At 42.9% G+C, this 14456-nt stretch overlaps 1 protein-coding gene across 1 annotated transcript in view; it reads right to left on the reverse strand.

Annotated features, from left to right (window-relative positions):
- Positions 1 to 799: 799 nt before the first annotated feature.
- LOC106609029 (serine/threonine-protein phosphatase 2A 56 kDa regulatory subunit beta isoform) overlaps positions 800 to 14456 on the reverse strand; it is a 44625-nt gene continuing 30968 nt past the window's right edge. The window contains exons 7-13 of the mRNA XM_014207363.3: positions 12095 to 12203; positions 4788 to 4841; positions 4459 to 4509; positions 4135 to 4254; positions 3072 to 3199; positions 2735 to 2836; positions 800 to 1220 (exon numbers count right to left, since the gene is read on the reverse strand). Coding sequence (XP_014062838.1) covers positions 1016 to 1220; positions 2735 to 2836; positions 3072 to 3199; positions 4135 to 4254; positions 4459 to 4509; positions 4788 to 4841; positions 12095 to 12203 — 769 coding nt within the window. The 3' untranslated portion in view covers positions 800 to 1015. The remainder of the gene's footprint in view (positions 1221 to 2734; positions 2837 to 3071; positions 3200 to 4134; positions 4255 to 4458; positions 4510 to 4787; positions 4842 to 12094; positions 12204 to 14456) is intronic.

The following is a 14456-nucleotide window of genomic DNA, read 5'->3' on the forward strand; positions in this document are numbered from 1 at the left end:
GTTTAGAAGATTAGGGGTTGCCCAAAATCATACACTGGGTACGTCCCAAATGGCACCCTATTCCCTAAATAGTACACTAGTTTTGACTAGGGTCCACAGGGCGCTTGTCAAAAGTAGTGCACTATGTAGGGAATAGGGTGCCATTTGGGAAGTAGCCTCTTTCCCCATTATAGTGCACTGCTTTTGGTCAGTAGTATTGCACTACAATATGGGGATTAGGCCCCATATAGTGTACTACATTTGGCCAATAGTGCGCTCGCTCTGTAGCGAATAGGGTGTGATTTGGACCATGCTCTAGTTATGCTAAAGCTTTAGGAGTTCTACACTAAAGATTCTCCCACCAACACTATAATAATCATAATATTCAGACATACATACATATATATATATATATATATATATATATATATATATATATATATATATATATATATAAACATCAGTAGTAGTAGTAGAGTAGAGAAGAATAGAAGAAGAAGCAACAATATTATGTAGCATTTACGTCATCATTCCTCTGTATCTTTTGGGACGGTATAAAGTCCTTTGTCAGAGAACCGGGAAAACGGTTCCACGTCAAAACTGACAGCTAGAACCAGCTAGAAGACAGCTAGAACCAGTACCTGTGTGTGTGTGTGTGAGTGTGAGTGTGTGTAAGAGAGAGAGAAATATGTCTTGTTTAAGATGGGCAGTTTGTGTGGGTAGTCTTCCAGTGAGTATGTAGAGGGCTGTGTTTGCACTTCAATGTAGGTGAGTGTCAGTCTATGTGTTTGAGTTGATTCATCTTTTGTTTACATTCTGCATGAGTGTGTGTGTGTGTGTGTACAGTATATGCCTGTGTGCGACTATGTGTGTGTTCATGTTCTCAGTGTGTGTTCTCAGTGTGTGTGTGTGTGTGTTTGAGCGTGTGCGTCTGCTCCTTCGTGTGTACATGTGTGTGTTTGGCTATGTTCATACTGTCTCTGTATGTCCTCTAAGTACTCTATGTATCCTGGTACTGATCCTCCGCTGTCTGCTTCTAGGTGTTAGAAGAGGCTCCACTGAGCTCGGGGTTTGGCTGCTCAGGGAATGCCGTCTGTGGGGAGGAGGGCTGAGGAGGCTCCCCTCTCTCCTGGAGGTTCTTCTGATTGCGACTGGCCTCCCCCAGGATCTGCAGTCTCCTCTCCTGCTGCTCCTCCAGCCCCCGCCACAGCTCTGCACGCTCACACTCCCTCTTCAACTCCCTTGAGGGGAAAGGTGAGGGAGGGAGGGAGGGAGGGAGGGAGGGAGGGAGGGAGGGAGGGAGGGAGGGAGGGAGGGAGGGAGGGAGGGAGGGAGGGAGGGAGAGCAGAAGGGGAAGAGGTAGGAAGAGAGACAGCTTAGGTTATATACACACTGAGTGTACAAAACATTAGGAACACCTTCCTACTATTGAGTTGCACCCCCTATTTTGCCCTCAGAACAGCTTCAATTCGTCAGGGCATGGTATCAAAAGCGTTCCTCAGGGATACTGGCCCATGTTGACTTCAATGCTTCCCCCAGTTTTGTCAAGTTGTGGGGGGGGGGGGGGGGGGAATTGAGACAGAGACATTTAAAATAATCTGTATAGCACTTTGTGATAACTGCTGATGGATAAAGGGCTTTATAAAATACATTTGATTGATTGAAGATAATGACTTGTGGTGTCAATCAATGCAACTTCCAAATGAGAAAATGCATCCCATAACATTTTAACATGGAAATATCTGTTCTAACAGTAGAAGCCAATGTGTGGTGTTCAATGTACGTAGGCCTACATTCCATGAGATTAAAAGAAAACATGCAGGGCTTGACATTAACCTATTTATCCACTTATCCTTCAGACGAGGAGGTGACTGAAAATGTTGTCTTGTTGTTTGATGCAAGAAACCACTTTACAAAATAAAATGCATTATTATTTCCATATTATTATTACAGAGAATCAGACAAATTATTCTACCCTTTGCCTATTGGCAATTTAGCTAATTCAAGACTGTCTCAATTTACACAATTAAGACAAAAAAATGCTCTTTACCCAACTCGTTTTTCAAAGATACACGTTTTGTGCTCTTGTAGGAAGTAATCCCTCCCCCATTGCTGACTACAAATGATCAATAACTGGGCTAATAATTCACTAATTATTAAAGGATATGAACAAATCTGCACATGTGGCTCTCGCTTTGATCTTAAAACAAGCGTATCTACACACGACCACTCATGCTGTAAACACAGTCCAGTTCAAAGTGAATGGCACAGATCCATATACAGCAATGGCCTATTTGCATATAGGTCTACTGCAGCTCTGATTGGTTATGACGCACCAGTCTGTGTAGAGTACGGGCTAAGTCATGCGTGTCAATGCAATAGAATCTTACTCTGAAACGTTCTGCCTACAACAAAATCTCTTGCATAGTTCATTTTGTTTCGGTATGTTGCATTGAAAGTGGCTAATGTTGCATTGATTCGATCACAATTCCCACAGGAAAGGGAAATGTTAATAGTGTTAACTAAGGAGGAACACTGTAGGAAGTTCAGTGAAGTTCAATCTTGTGCTTCTCTGCGCGGGCTGATATTTCTTCTGCCGGGCAGTCCCAGGGAGCTGCGCACCTGCGTATGCGCGTAGCTTAGAGGGAACATTGTTGTCAATTTAATGCAAGTGAACACAAAGAGAAAAGTAGAAAGACAGAAGGATGAGAAACAGGGGTGTTATACACACACATATTAGTACACGCACGCTCACTTCTGTTTTTCCACTTTGTAAGAGGCAGTGAGGTCATCAAACAGCTTGCTGTTCATCTCCATAAAGGTCTTCAGAACGTTGTAGATCAGAGAGACTATAGTCCTGCAGAGAGAGAGAGAGAGAGAGAGAGAGAGAGAGAGAGAGAGAGAGCAAGATGGAGAGAAGGATGGATGGAGGGGGAGAGAGAAAAAGAGATGGAGAGGTGAGGAAGAGAGGACAGAGAACGAGTGAAGGTGGGGTTAGAGAGGTATATCTGCAGAGATTCACAGTTCATACAGACTTAGAGAGCAAAGGTTATAGGTTATGCGTTAGAGGTTAAGGGGTAGAGGTCACTCACTGGTTCCAGTGTTCCTTGGACACTCTGTAGAGTGTGGCGAAGACCAGTGGTAGAATCACCTGACAGTTCTCCTCTATCAGAGACAGGATGTACTCGTTGTTCCAGAAGTACAAAGCCCTCTCTGCTACCTACAGCAGGGAGGGAGAGAGAGATGGAGAGACGGAGGGAGAAGGAGAGGGAGAGAAAGGGATGGAGGGAGAGAGAGAGAAAGGGATGGAGAGAGAGAGAAGTAGTGAGGGAGAAGGAAAGAAGAGGGAGAGAGGGAGGAAGGGATGGATGGAGTGTGAGCAGAAGGGGAATAGAGGGAGGAAGAACGAGAAAGCTTAGGTTATATACAGTGACTGTACAAAACATTAGAAATACCTTCCTACTATTGAGTTGCACCCCCCTTTTGCCCTCATAACAGCCTCAATTCGTCAGGGTATGGACTCTTCAAGGTGTTGGAAGTGTTCGACAGGGATGCTGGCCCATGTTGACTCTAATGCTTCCCATAGTTGTGTCATGTTGGCTGGATGTCCTTTGGGTGGTAGGCCATTCTTGATACACACGGGAAACTGTTGAGCGTGAAAAACCCAGCAGCATTGCAGTTCTTGATACAAAATGGCACCTACTACCATACCCCGTTCAAAGGCAGTTAAATCTTTTCTCTCCCCATTTACCCTCTGAATGGCACACATACACAATCCATGTCTTAATTGTCTCAAGGCTTAAAAATCCTTCTATAACCGGTCTCCTCCCCTTTATCTACACTGATTGAAGTGGATTTAACAAGTGACATAAATAAGGGATCATAGCTTTCACCTGGATTCACCTGGTAAGTCAGTAATGTTCTTAATGTTTTGTACACTCAGTGTATAACAGTAGAACAAATCTTTATTGTCCAGAGAATTTGTCCTTTGCAGTTTGTTAGATCAATGTGAGAGGACAGGGATTGGCTGCCCAGATGTGGTGGGCATGGCCTAACCTGGGAGTGTGGGCTGGAGATGCAGGCAGAGATCTGTGTGTGTATGTGCGTGCGTGCATGTGTATGTATGTGTGCTTTAATTTTAATGTGTGTGTGTACCTGGAAGTGTGGGCTGGAGATGCAGGCAGCGATCTGTTTGAAGAGAGGCTCCTGAACACGGATAAACTGAGATGGCTCGATCACATCCAGTATCTCCTCTATCTCCCCTAGGAACATCACCTTCAGATGCACATGCACACACACACACACACACACACACACACACACAAAAAGAAAAACACGCACACAGATGAAGAGACGGATGCACACAAATATACACATGCACGGACGGACACACACACAGATGCACACACACAGGCTCACACACATATGAGAGAATCACACCATGAGTTTATAAAAAACACACACACAAAGATGTCTCACCTCTTTCTGGGTGCATGTTTTGGGCCAGTATTTGAGGAGCCCTCGTATGATCTGAACAGAAAACAAACAAAGTCCAGCACGGTGTTACAGTGTTTTATGTATACTGGAAGTTCCAGTGTGAGCAGTGACTAACGACAGTAAGGTTGCAAAATTCCGGTAAACAATAATCCAAAATTTCCAGGTTTTCCCAAAATCCTGGTTGGAGTATGCCTGGAATCAGTAGGGAATATGCAGGAAATCCTGCAAATCAGGATTTCTGGAAGGCCTGGGATTTTTAGTAAAGTTACTGTAATTTTACAATCCTAAATGACAGAAAAGGTGTTCCTTACGTATTCTGTGACTGTAGAATCTTTCTCCATAAACTGGACCACACAGTACGCCAGCTGTAGAGTGGTAGATACATACAGCAGGTTAACACACACACAACCCAGCTAGTACATAATGTTCTGGAAACCATATGTTTCTTAGAGCTTGGTGAGAGCATGGTTGTCCTATGGTTATTTTGCATTCAACCTTCCCATAACTTTCTGGGAATGGCGCCGTATAGTTGCTCAGCATATTAAAGGAACTTAACAAAAAAAAAAGTCTTATATTAAGAGAACATTTCCTAAAAGTTCAAACATGGTTATATTTAATTTCAGTTTGATAATGTTCTAGGAATATTCTTCAACTGGTTTGACATTGGAAATGTTCTCAAATTGTTCCAAGAACGTTAAGAAATAACGTTCTTCTGTGGGAATTTCAGTATTTCTGCATAATGTTTTCTGAGAACATTTTACTATAGTTCCCTGAAAGTTTTCCTGGGAGGTCTTATTAACATTCTGAGAATGGAAATTCTAGGTTATTTGAAGGTAATTAAATAATGTTCTGAGAAAATGTTTCAATAAGACTTTTAATAACACTGCTAGCTTAACTCTGTTGAACTCCAAGCACAGATATAACACATGGAATTTCATATTTTTTGGCATTAATCATGCAAAAACATATAATTTTGTTGTGGCACGGCATCAGTGAGATTTTAACCAATGATATTCTGTTCTCTATCCATGGAATTTGTCCAGGATGGAGCTAGGATGCCATGTTTTTTAACTCATACAAAGCTGTTAATTTTAGTATATTCAATCAGACACCATTTCAAAGGAAACGAGCATTCATTAAGATCAGCTGTGGGCAAATAGTGGGCGCAGCTAACACACCTGAACATACTTAACATGATAGAGGATAGAGAGAGTTTTGCTGACGCTGAAAATAATGTGTATTTTTTTTATAACATTCTTAATGTTTTATTGTGGTTTTTATGGAACGGTTTCTTAATGTTCTGAGAACATGACTTTAAATAGAACCACGAGGAAACCTTCAAAAAACTTTATGATGAAGTATTGAAATTCCCACTGAAGAACATGGTTTATTACCGTTCTCTGAACGTTCAGAGAACATGACTTTAAATAGGAATATGAGGAAACAGTAAAAAACTTTATGATGAAGTACTGAAATTCCCACCTGAGAAAAATGGTTCTCAGAACGTTATGTGCTAGCTGGGTATCCTGCACCATTCCCAGAATGCTGTGGGAAGGTTGTATGCAATATAACCATTGGACAACCATGCTCTCACCAAGCTCTGAGAAACATATGGTTCTCAGAACATTGTGCTAGCTGGGCTAGCAGTGTTATTAAAAGTCTTATTGAAACATTCAGTGAAAGTTTAAAGGAAATTATTCAAAAACCTTCAAATAACCTATAATTTCTGTTCTCAGAACGTTAATAAAACCTATCAGGAAAACTTTCAAGGAACCATAGTAAAATGCTCTTAGAACCTCCCTGCAACCTAAAAATGTAAGTTCTCAAAACATTTAAAAATGTTCAGTTTTACCGGTCAGGAGATTGTTCCCAGAACCAATGGGAAACCAAGGACGTACGTTCCAACAACTTCCAAGGAATCAAATGGGCTAGCTGGGAGTACTGTGTACGCACTAAAATATTGTATTTTACACATGCACGCACACACATTCAAATACTGTGTGTATACCCACACACAAACATTGCACACACTCACACCCCATGTGTCGTGTTATGAGCAGTGGTATCGCAGTAATCTGTAGTTTTTTCTTGTTGCAGCATTCCCTAGAGTCAGAATACACACCCACACACACACCCACCCACATGTTCCCTAGAGTAGGGTTTCCCAAACTCGGTCCTGGGGCCCACCCCCCTGGGTGCAAGTTTAGTTTTTTTGCCCTAGCACTACACAGCTGATTCAAATAATCCAAGCTTGATGATGAGTTGGTTATTTGAATCAGTTGTGTAGTGCTAGGGCAAAAAACTAAACGTGCACCCAGGGGGGAGCCCAGGACCGAGTTTGGGAAACCCTGCCCTAGAGTGGGAATACAATGGGATGTAAAACCCTGATCCCACCGGATTACTGCTCTAAGGATCGGAAAGATACGTTTTCCAAGTTGGTGCCTGCATGTGTGTGTGTTTCGCGGTAGACCCTCCGCCTAGGCGCGTTGCCATGGCGAGTGGGCACCATGGCTACGGAGTGTGTGTGTTTACTTCGGAAGGAGTGATGTCACAGCCTGCCCTGAGGGGATATGACATAGAGCTTATACCTCTCCTTTCTCTCTCTCTCTCTCTCTCTCTCTCTCAATCTTTCTCTCTCTCTCTCTTCCTAACTATCTGTCTCACTTTCTTTTTCTCTATAATTCATTCACTTTCTACCTCTCTGCCTCCCATTCACCTTTTCCCCTCTCTCCATCTTTTTCGCTTTTCTTTCTGTCTTCATCCCTGACTTTCTCCATCCCTTTCTCCCAATGCACATTATATGGAAAGATCAACGGAGGGTTGGAGCGGAGGTAGAGGGTGAATGGAGGGAGGGATGAATGAGAAAAGCAGGAAAGAACCAGTGATTAAAATAAGACAGGAGTTGAAGCGTTTAAAGTATTAAAGTCAGATTAGTGACAAGCCTAGGGTAAATACAGAGTTGTTTTCTGTTGTTAGGTGAGGGATTATTGGTATTGTAGTCTGTTAGGATAGAGTTTATGGTGTTTGTAGTTCCAGGCTAATAAGAGGTGACAACTGGTGACTTTAATAATGTAAATACAGCAGCCAGTGTTTGCCAACTCCAGTCCTCGAGTACCCCGAACCACACTCACACACACACACACACACACACTCACACGCACACACACACATTTGTTTTGGAGCCCCAGACAAACTCACCTAATTCAACTCATGGAGGGCTTGACGATTAGTTGACAAGTTGAATCAGGTGTGCTTTTCAGGGACTAATACTGTTGGGGGTACTCGAGGACTGGAGTTGGGAAACACTGGCCTAAACCATGGGCTACTTTTAACCAGAGTCCCCACCCTATTATCAGTAGTACGCTACTTTTGACCAGGTCCCAAAGGCTTTGGTCAAAACTGGTGCACTATATAGGGAATAGGGTCCCATTTGAGAAACAGGCCATTATTCCCTCCCACCTTGCTGAAAAAAAAACAGCAAGGACCAGCATAGGCTGGTGACCAGCATGGGTCACCAGCTAGTCAGACCAGCTAGTCAGACTAGTCAGACCAGCTAAACCCCTTAAACTCAACTCTGAGTTCCACTGCTTTTTTTCATTGTTCAACTCTAGTCAGGGACTGATTTAGACCTGGGACACCAGGTGGATGCAATTCACCAGGGAGAACAGACAACTAGCAGGCTCTGGCCCTTGTGGGGTAAGAGTTGAATACCCCTGAGCTAGACCACGCTGGTCTGCCAACAGAGCCAGCTAGACCATGCTGGTCAGCCAGCAGAACCATCTAGATCATGGGTTCCAAACTATTTTGGCCCGCGACCCATTTTGATATTCAAATATTTTTGCGACCATGTAAAAAACGTGATTTAATCGACTGCCAATGTTTACTTTTTAAATTGGGGCTATGACAGTCAATGACAAATCAGTCTGACAGTAATTTTGATCGTTTTTCAATCTGAAGGAAGTATGATTTGAAGTGACTGAAATCAGAATGGTATTGGGAAGTTAAGAAGATCATCAGGCAATCATTTTGTATGATCTTCTGTGTAAAGAAGTACATCATGGATGTTATTTTTCCCTTAGTCTGATTTAGTGCCTGGTCTTGTCCACTCTTTTCTCATTAGTCCTGTGCGGCTAGTGGGTATTGTAGAGGGAAACATCTTATCTTTCAGTGATGAGGTCATAATAATAATAATAATGTAGTATACGTCAGGATTTTAAAAATGAAGCCTTTTTATCTACTTTGCCAGAGGATGGATACCATTTATGTCTCTGCCTGCAGTTTGAAGGAATTTGCTAACAAGAGTTAGCTCAATTGCTAACTAGCGTTAGCACAATGCCTGGAAGTCTATGGTAACTGCTAGCATACTAGTAGATACCATAGACTTCCAGTCATTGTGCTAAAGCTAGTTAGCATTGGCTCACAAAACTTACCTCGAACTTCCTTCATACTGGATGCAGAGACACAAAAATGGTATCCATGAGTTCATCTAACTCTGGGGAAGTAGATAAAGGGCTTCATTCAAAAATCCCGAAGTATCCCTTTAAAAATATAGAGGCACATTTGTAGTAAGAAAACAGAAACCGTTCTGTTTATTATAACTGCTTCTCACAACCACATTTTTTAAATCAGGCACCCCACATGGGGTTGCTACCCCTAGTTAGGGAAACAATGAGCTAGACCATGCTGGTCAGACCAGCTAGACCCCTCAAACTCAACTCTGGAAGTCAAAGCCAGTTCCACTGCGTTTTTCATTGTTCCCCTCTGCTCAGGGACTGATTTAGAGGTGGATGCAGTTAATGATCAGGTAGAACAGAAAACCAGCAGGCTCTGGACCGCTTAGGGTAAGAGTTGAATATCCCTGAGATAAACCAACCGACCAGCACTGCTAATGGTTTTTATTTGGGCAGTTTGAGCTGATCCTAGCTGGAGTGAATGGGGTTTGCTAACCATGCTCTTTCCCTGAGGGAACTGTGTGTTTGTGTGGTTGGCAGGCCATGCTGTCTGTGTTAATAAATAATACATGGAGTCTGAAGAGAGAAATGCAGGGCAAGCCGACGTTTAGACTTAGAATACATACACACTAATACACACACACACATATGCACACACACTAAGGCGGAGATGCACACATACAAGTACATACAGATTGAATAGAGCACACATACGCATATAGAAACCTACACGTAGACACACATTCACAGATACTGGTTGTGTGTGTGTGTGTAAAGGATGGTGTGAGTTGTGATCACAGCTGGATGTGCAGTCAGTCAGTCTGTAGTGTGACTCGACGCCGGTCCCTAGTGGTCATGGGTGCACATTACAGTCTCTCATTTAATATTTAAAGCCTCAATATTTAACTTTTTGGGCAACCTGACAAATTTCACATAGAAATGTGAGTTATAGATCTGTCATTCTGAAAGCAAGTCAAAGAAGTGGTAGATCTGTTCTATGTGCGCTATTTCTATGCTTCCCGTTCTTAAGCTTCATTTTTGCTTCAAACAATATTTTTGGTTATTGAAAATATATTTCACAGCAGTTTAGATTGTACAATGATTCTCTACACTATACTTGCTTGTTTTGTCACTGAAATTAGGCGAAGTAGTAGAGTTTTAGCAACCAGGAAATGATTTCTCCATAATGCACCTTTAACTCTTAGTACTGGGAAACAGAGCAAGTGGGCATGTGTGTTTGGCAGGCCGTGGTGTGTGTGTTAATAAATAATACATGGAGTCTGAAGAGAGAAATGTAGGGCAAGCTGACGTTTATACTCAGAAGACACAAACACTGACACATTCACAAACACATATATATGCACACACACACCAAGGCTGAGATGCAAACATACAAGTACATACAGATTGAATAGAGCACACATGCATTTATAGAAACCTACACATTGACACAGACATTCACAGATACTGGTTGTGTGTGTCTATAAGACGTTAGTGTGAGTTGTGATCACAGCTGGATGTGCAGTCAGTCTGTAGTGTGACTCCAGGCCGGTCTCTAGTAGTCATGGGTGCACAATGCAGTCTCTCTCATTTAATATCTAAAGCTGCAATGTGTAACTTTTTGGGCAACCAAATGCACATAGAAATGTGACTTATTTTGGTTATGGAAAATATATTTCACAGCGGTTTAGATTATAGAATGATTTTCTACACTATAATTCCTTGTTTTGTCACATAACCTGAAGTATTCAAATTTTAGCAACCAGAAAATTATTTCTCCATAGCGCACCTTTAACTCTTAGCACTGGGGAACAGACAGACAGACAGACAGACAGACAGACAGACAGACAGACAGACAGACAGACAGACAGACAGACAGACAGACAGACAGACAGACAGACAGACAGACAGACAGACAGACAGACAGACAGACAGACAGACAGACAGACAGACATACAGACAGACACAGAGAGGCAGACACACAGAGAGGCAGACACACACACAGACAGAAAGACACACACAGCCAGAAAGACATACAGAGACAGAGAGAAAGACACACAGAGAGACAGACACACAGAGAGGCAGACAGACACAGGCAGACAGACACAGGCACAGACAGAGACAGCCAGAGACAGCCAGACAGAGACAGCCAGACATACAGACACAGACAGAGAGAGAGACAGACAGACACAGACAGAGAGAGAGACAGACAGACACAGACAGAGAGAGAGACAGACAGACACAGACAGAGAGACAGACAAACAGAGAGAGAGACAGAGAGAGAGACAGACATACAGAGACAGAGAGAGAGACAGACATACAGAGACAGACAGAGAGACAGACACAGACAGAGAGACAGACAGAGAGACAGACACAGACAGAGAGACAGACACAGAGAGAGACATACAGAGAGAGACAGACAAACAGAGACACAGACAGTGAGACAGACAAACAGTGAGACAGACAAACAGAGACACAGACAGTGAGATAGACAAACAGTGAGACAGACAAACAGACAGACAGACAAACAGACAGACAAACAGACAGACAGTGAGACAAACAAAGACAGACAGACAGACAGACAGACAGACAGACAGACAGACAGACAGACAGACAGACAGACAGACAGACAGACAGACAGACAGACACAGAGAGGCAGACACACAGAGAGGCAGACAGACACAGGCAGACAGACAGACAAACAGAGAGAGAGACAGAGAGAGAGACAGACATACAGAGACAGAGAGAGAGACAGACATACAGAGACAGACAGAGAGACAGACACAGACAGAGAGACAGACACAGACACAGACAGAGAGACAGACACAGAGAGAGACATACAGAGAGAGACAGACAAACAGAGACACAGACAGTGAGACAGACAAACAGTGAGACAGACAAACAGTGAGACAGACAAACAGAGACACAGACAGTGAGACAGACAAACAGTGAGACAGACAAACAGACAGACAGACAGACAGACAGACAGACAGACAGACAGACAGACAGTGAGACAGACAAACAGAGACAGACAGACAGACAGACAGACAGACAGACAGACAGACAGACAGACAGACAGACAGACAGACAGACAGACAGACAGACAGACAGACAGACAGAGTCAGAGAGAGACAGAGTCAGAGTCAGAGTCAGAGAGAGTGACTGACCTGTGCATGGAAGATGGACAGAGACTTGGCTGTGTGTAGAGGGATCAGGACTCGAACCAGGAACTGCTTGTGTTCTGACTTCAAGGGCAGAGCAAACCCGTTTATAATGCTGTAGACAGAGAGAGAAGCTTCCCTATAAAATCAAAAAAAGTCAAGCAAACAGCCTAAGGAAATTTACAACAATGACAAATTGTTTGATAAAGAATGCAAAAAACTGTTTTTTAGAAATTTTTGCAAATGTTGGAAAGGCGTCCCGTCAACGGAAAAGTTGTAAATCATGCAGCGCCTTGTCACGATCGCAGATTTTAGAGAAACAACAATCAATTGCATCGGCTGAAAGCTTAAATTCTTGTTAATATAACTGCAATGTCCAATTTACAGTAGCTATTACTGCGAAAAAATGCCATGCTATTGCTTGAGGAGAGCTCCTAACAACAAAACACTTTTTTCACCCCGATAGGTTTGATAAATTCACCTCTGAAAGTGAAATGTGTACTTACATTTTGAAATCTTGCTCTGATTTATTATCCAAAGGGTCCCAGAGATAACATGAAGTGTCGTTTTGTTAGATAAAATCCTTTTTCATATTCTAAAAAGGTCCATATATCATGATCGATTTTGTATTTCCACTTGTTCAATTTGCAAAGAAAGGAATCTGTGAAAATCTAATCCTATAATGTTGTTTCAACCAGTCAAATCATGTTTGGATGTATTCCTCAGAAATCCTAGAACGTAACCAGACTTCACTATATCATTAGGGGTGTAGTATATCCTATAGAACACCATATTTGGTGAGATAGCGACGCCTTCATGGCACGCCGATGACGCGGGCAGTCTTCACTTGAACAACTCTAACTTTGTCAAATAAGCACCAATCGGGGTCAAACAAAGCTAGCTAGACAGCCAATGAGCTGGGCTTTACGGGAGTATGCAGAAACCCTGTATCGGTCGTAAAATGTAGCTACTAATCTTGTACGACAGCATGCCTTTTACTTTTGGACAAAAATTACAAGAATATTCAGAGTTATGAAGTTAGGAAAACTGGTTGTTTTGCAAATGTTGAACTTATAATATGGCTACTAATACTGAAAAAGCTAAATCAAAGTCCAAGTATACAGATTTAAAGATATTCTTGCAGAAAAATGTAATATGAATACAAATGCCTCCTTCACGATATGCCCAAATGTACCTGGGTGACTTCACACTAAATGTCATGAAGGTTGCTCATACTTCAAGTTATCCATCTGAAACTTTGCAAATACACTGCTACTATCTTGTGGACACCATCAGAATTACAACCAGAGTGATGACTGGAACTGGGACCTTTCTGTTGTATTTCAAAGATGGTGGTAGAAAAAAACTGTCGTTTTTTTCTTTGTATTTTCTTCTACCAGATCTATTGTGTTATATTCTCCTGCGGCTCGGAACCGAGCGAGTCTGCCTACGTTCCGGAACCGAGCGAGTCTGCCTACGGTCCGGAACCGAGCGAGTCTGCCTACGGTCAGGAACGGAATGAGTCTGCCTACGGTCCGGAACAGAGTGAGTCTGCCTAAAGTCTGGAGCTTCCAGAGTCGGCCCACAGTCCGGAGCCCCCAGAGACGCTCTACAGCCCTGAACATTCTGCAGGGGTGGACTGGTCAGGGGGTGGTTGTAGACCGGAACCTGAGCCACCTCCAGTATAGGTGGGTTGGGGAGGGGGGGTGTATCACAGGAGCCGTCGTTGACGGCAGCCACCCTCCCTTCCCTCCCTTTAGTTAGGGGTTTATTTTTTTATTTTTTGTTAAGGTGCATACGGGGTCTGCACCTTTGGGGGGGGGGGGGGGTAATGTCACGTCCTGACCAGTAATAGGGATTATTTGTTATTGTAGTTTGGTCAGGACGTGGCAGAGGGTATTTGTTTTATGTGGTTAGGGGGTTATGGTTATTGTAGAGGGGTGTTTTATTTATGGGTTCCGGGGTTTTGGTGTATGTACTGGTTTTTTGTATTCTAGGTTTCTAGTTTGTATATTTCTTTGTGGTCTGTGTGGATCTCGATCAGGAACAGCTGTTCATCGTTGTTCCTGATTGAGAGTCATATTTAAAGAGCTTGTTTTCACCTGTTTGTTTGTGGGTAGTTGTTTTTGCACTGCTTGTAGTTATAGCCTGCAAAACTGTTTGCTGTCGTGGTTTCTCTATTTTCTTGTTTTTCCGTGTTCACGTATTTAATAAAATATGATGATGAGCACGCAACCCGCTGCGCCTTGGTCTAATCTATACGACACCCGTGACATTGCTGATGATCTGGTGCTTCTTTCCCCAACCAAGGAGGGCCTACAGCAGCACCCAGAGCTTCTACACTGATTCTGTCAGACCTGGGCCCTGA

This window comes from Salmo salar, chromosome 07, assembly GCF_965601325.2.
Source record: "Salmo salar chromosome 07, fSalSal1, whole genome shotgun sequence".
In the NCBI taxonomy this organism is placed as follows: domain Eukaryota; kingdom Metazoa; phylum Chordata; class Actinopteri; order Salmoniformes; family Salmonidae; genus Salmo; species Salmo salar.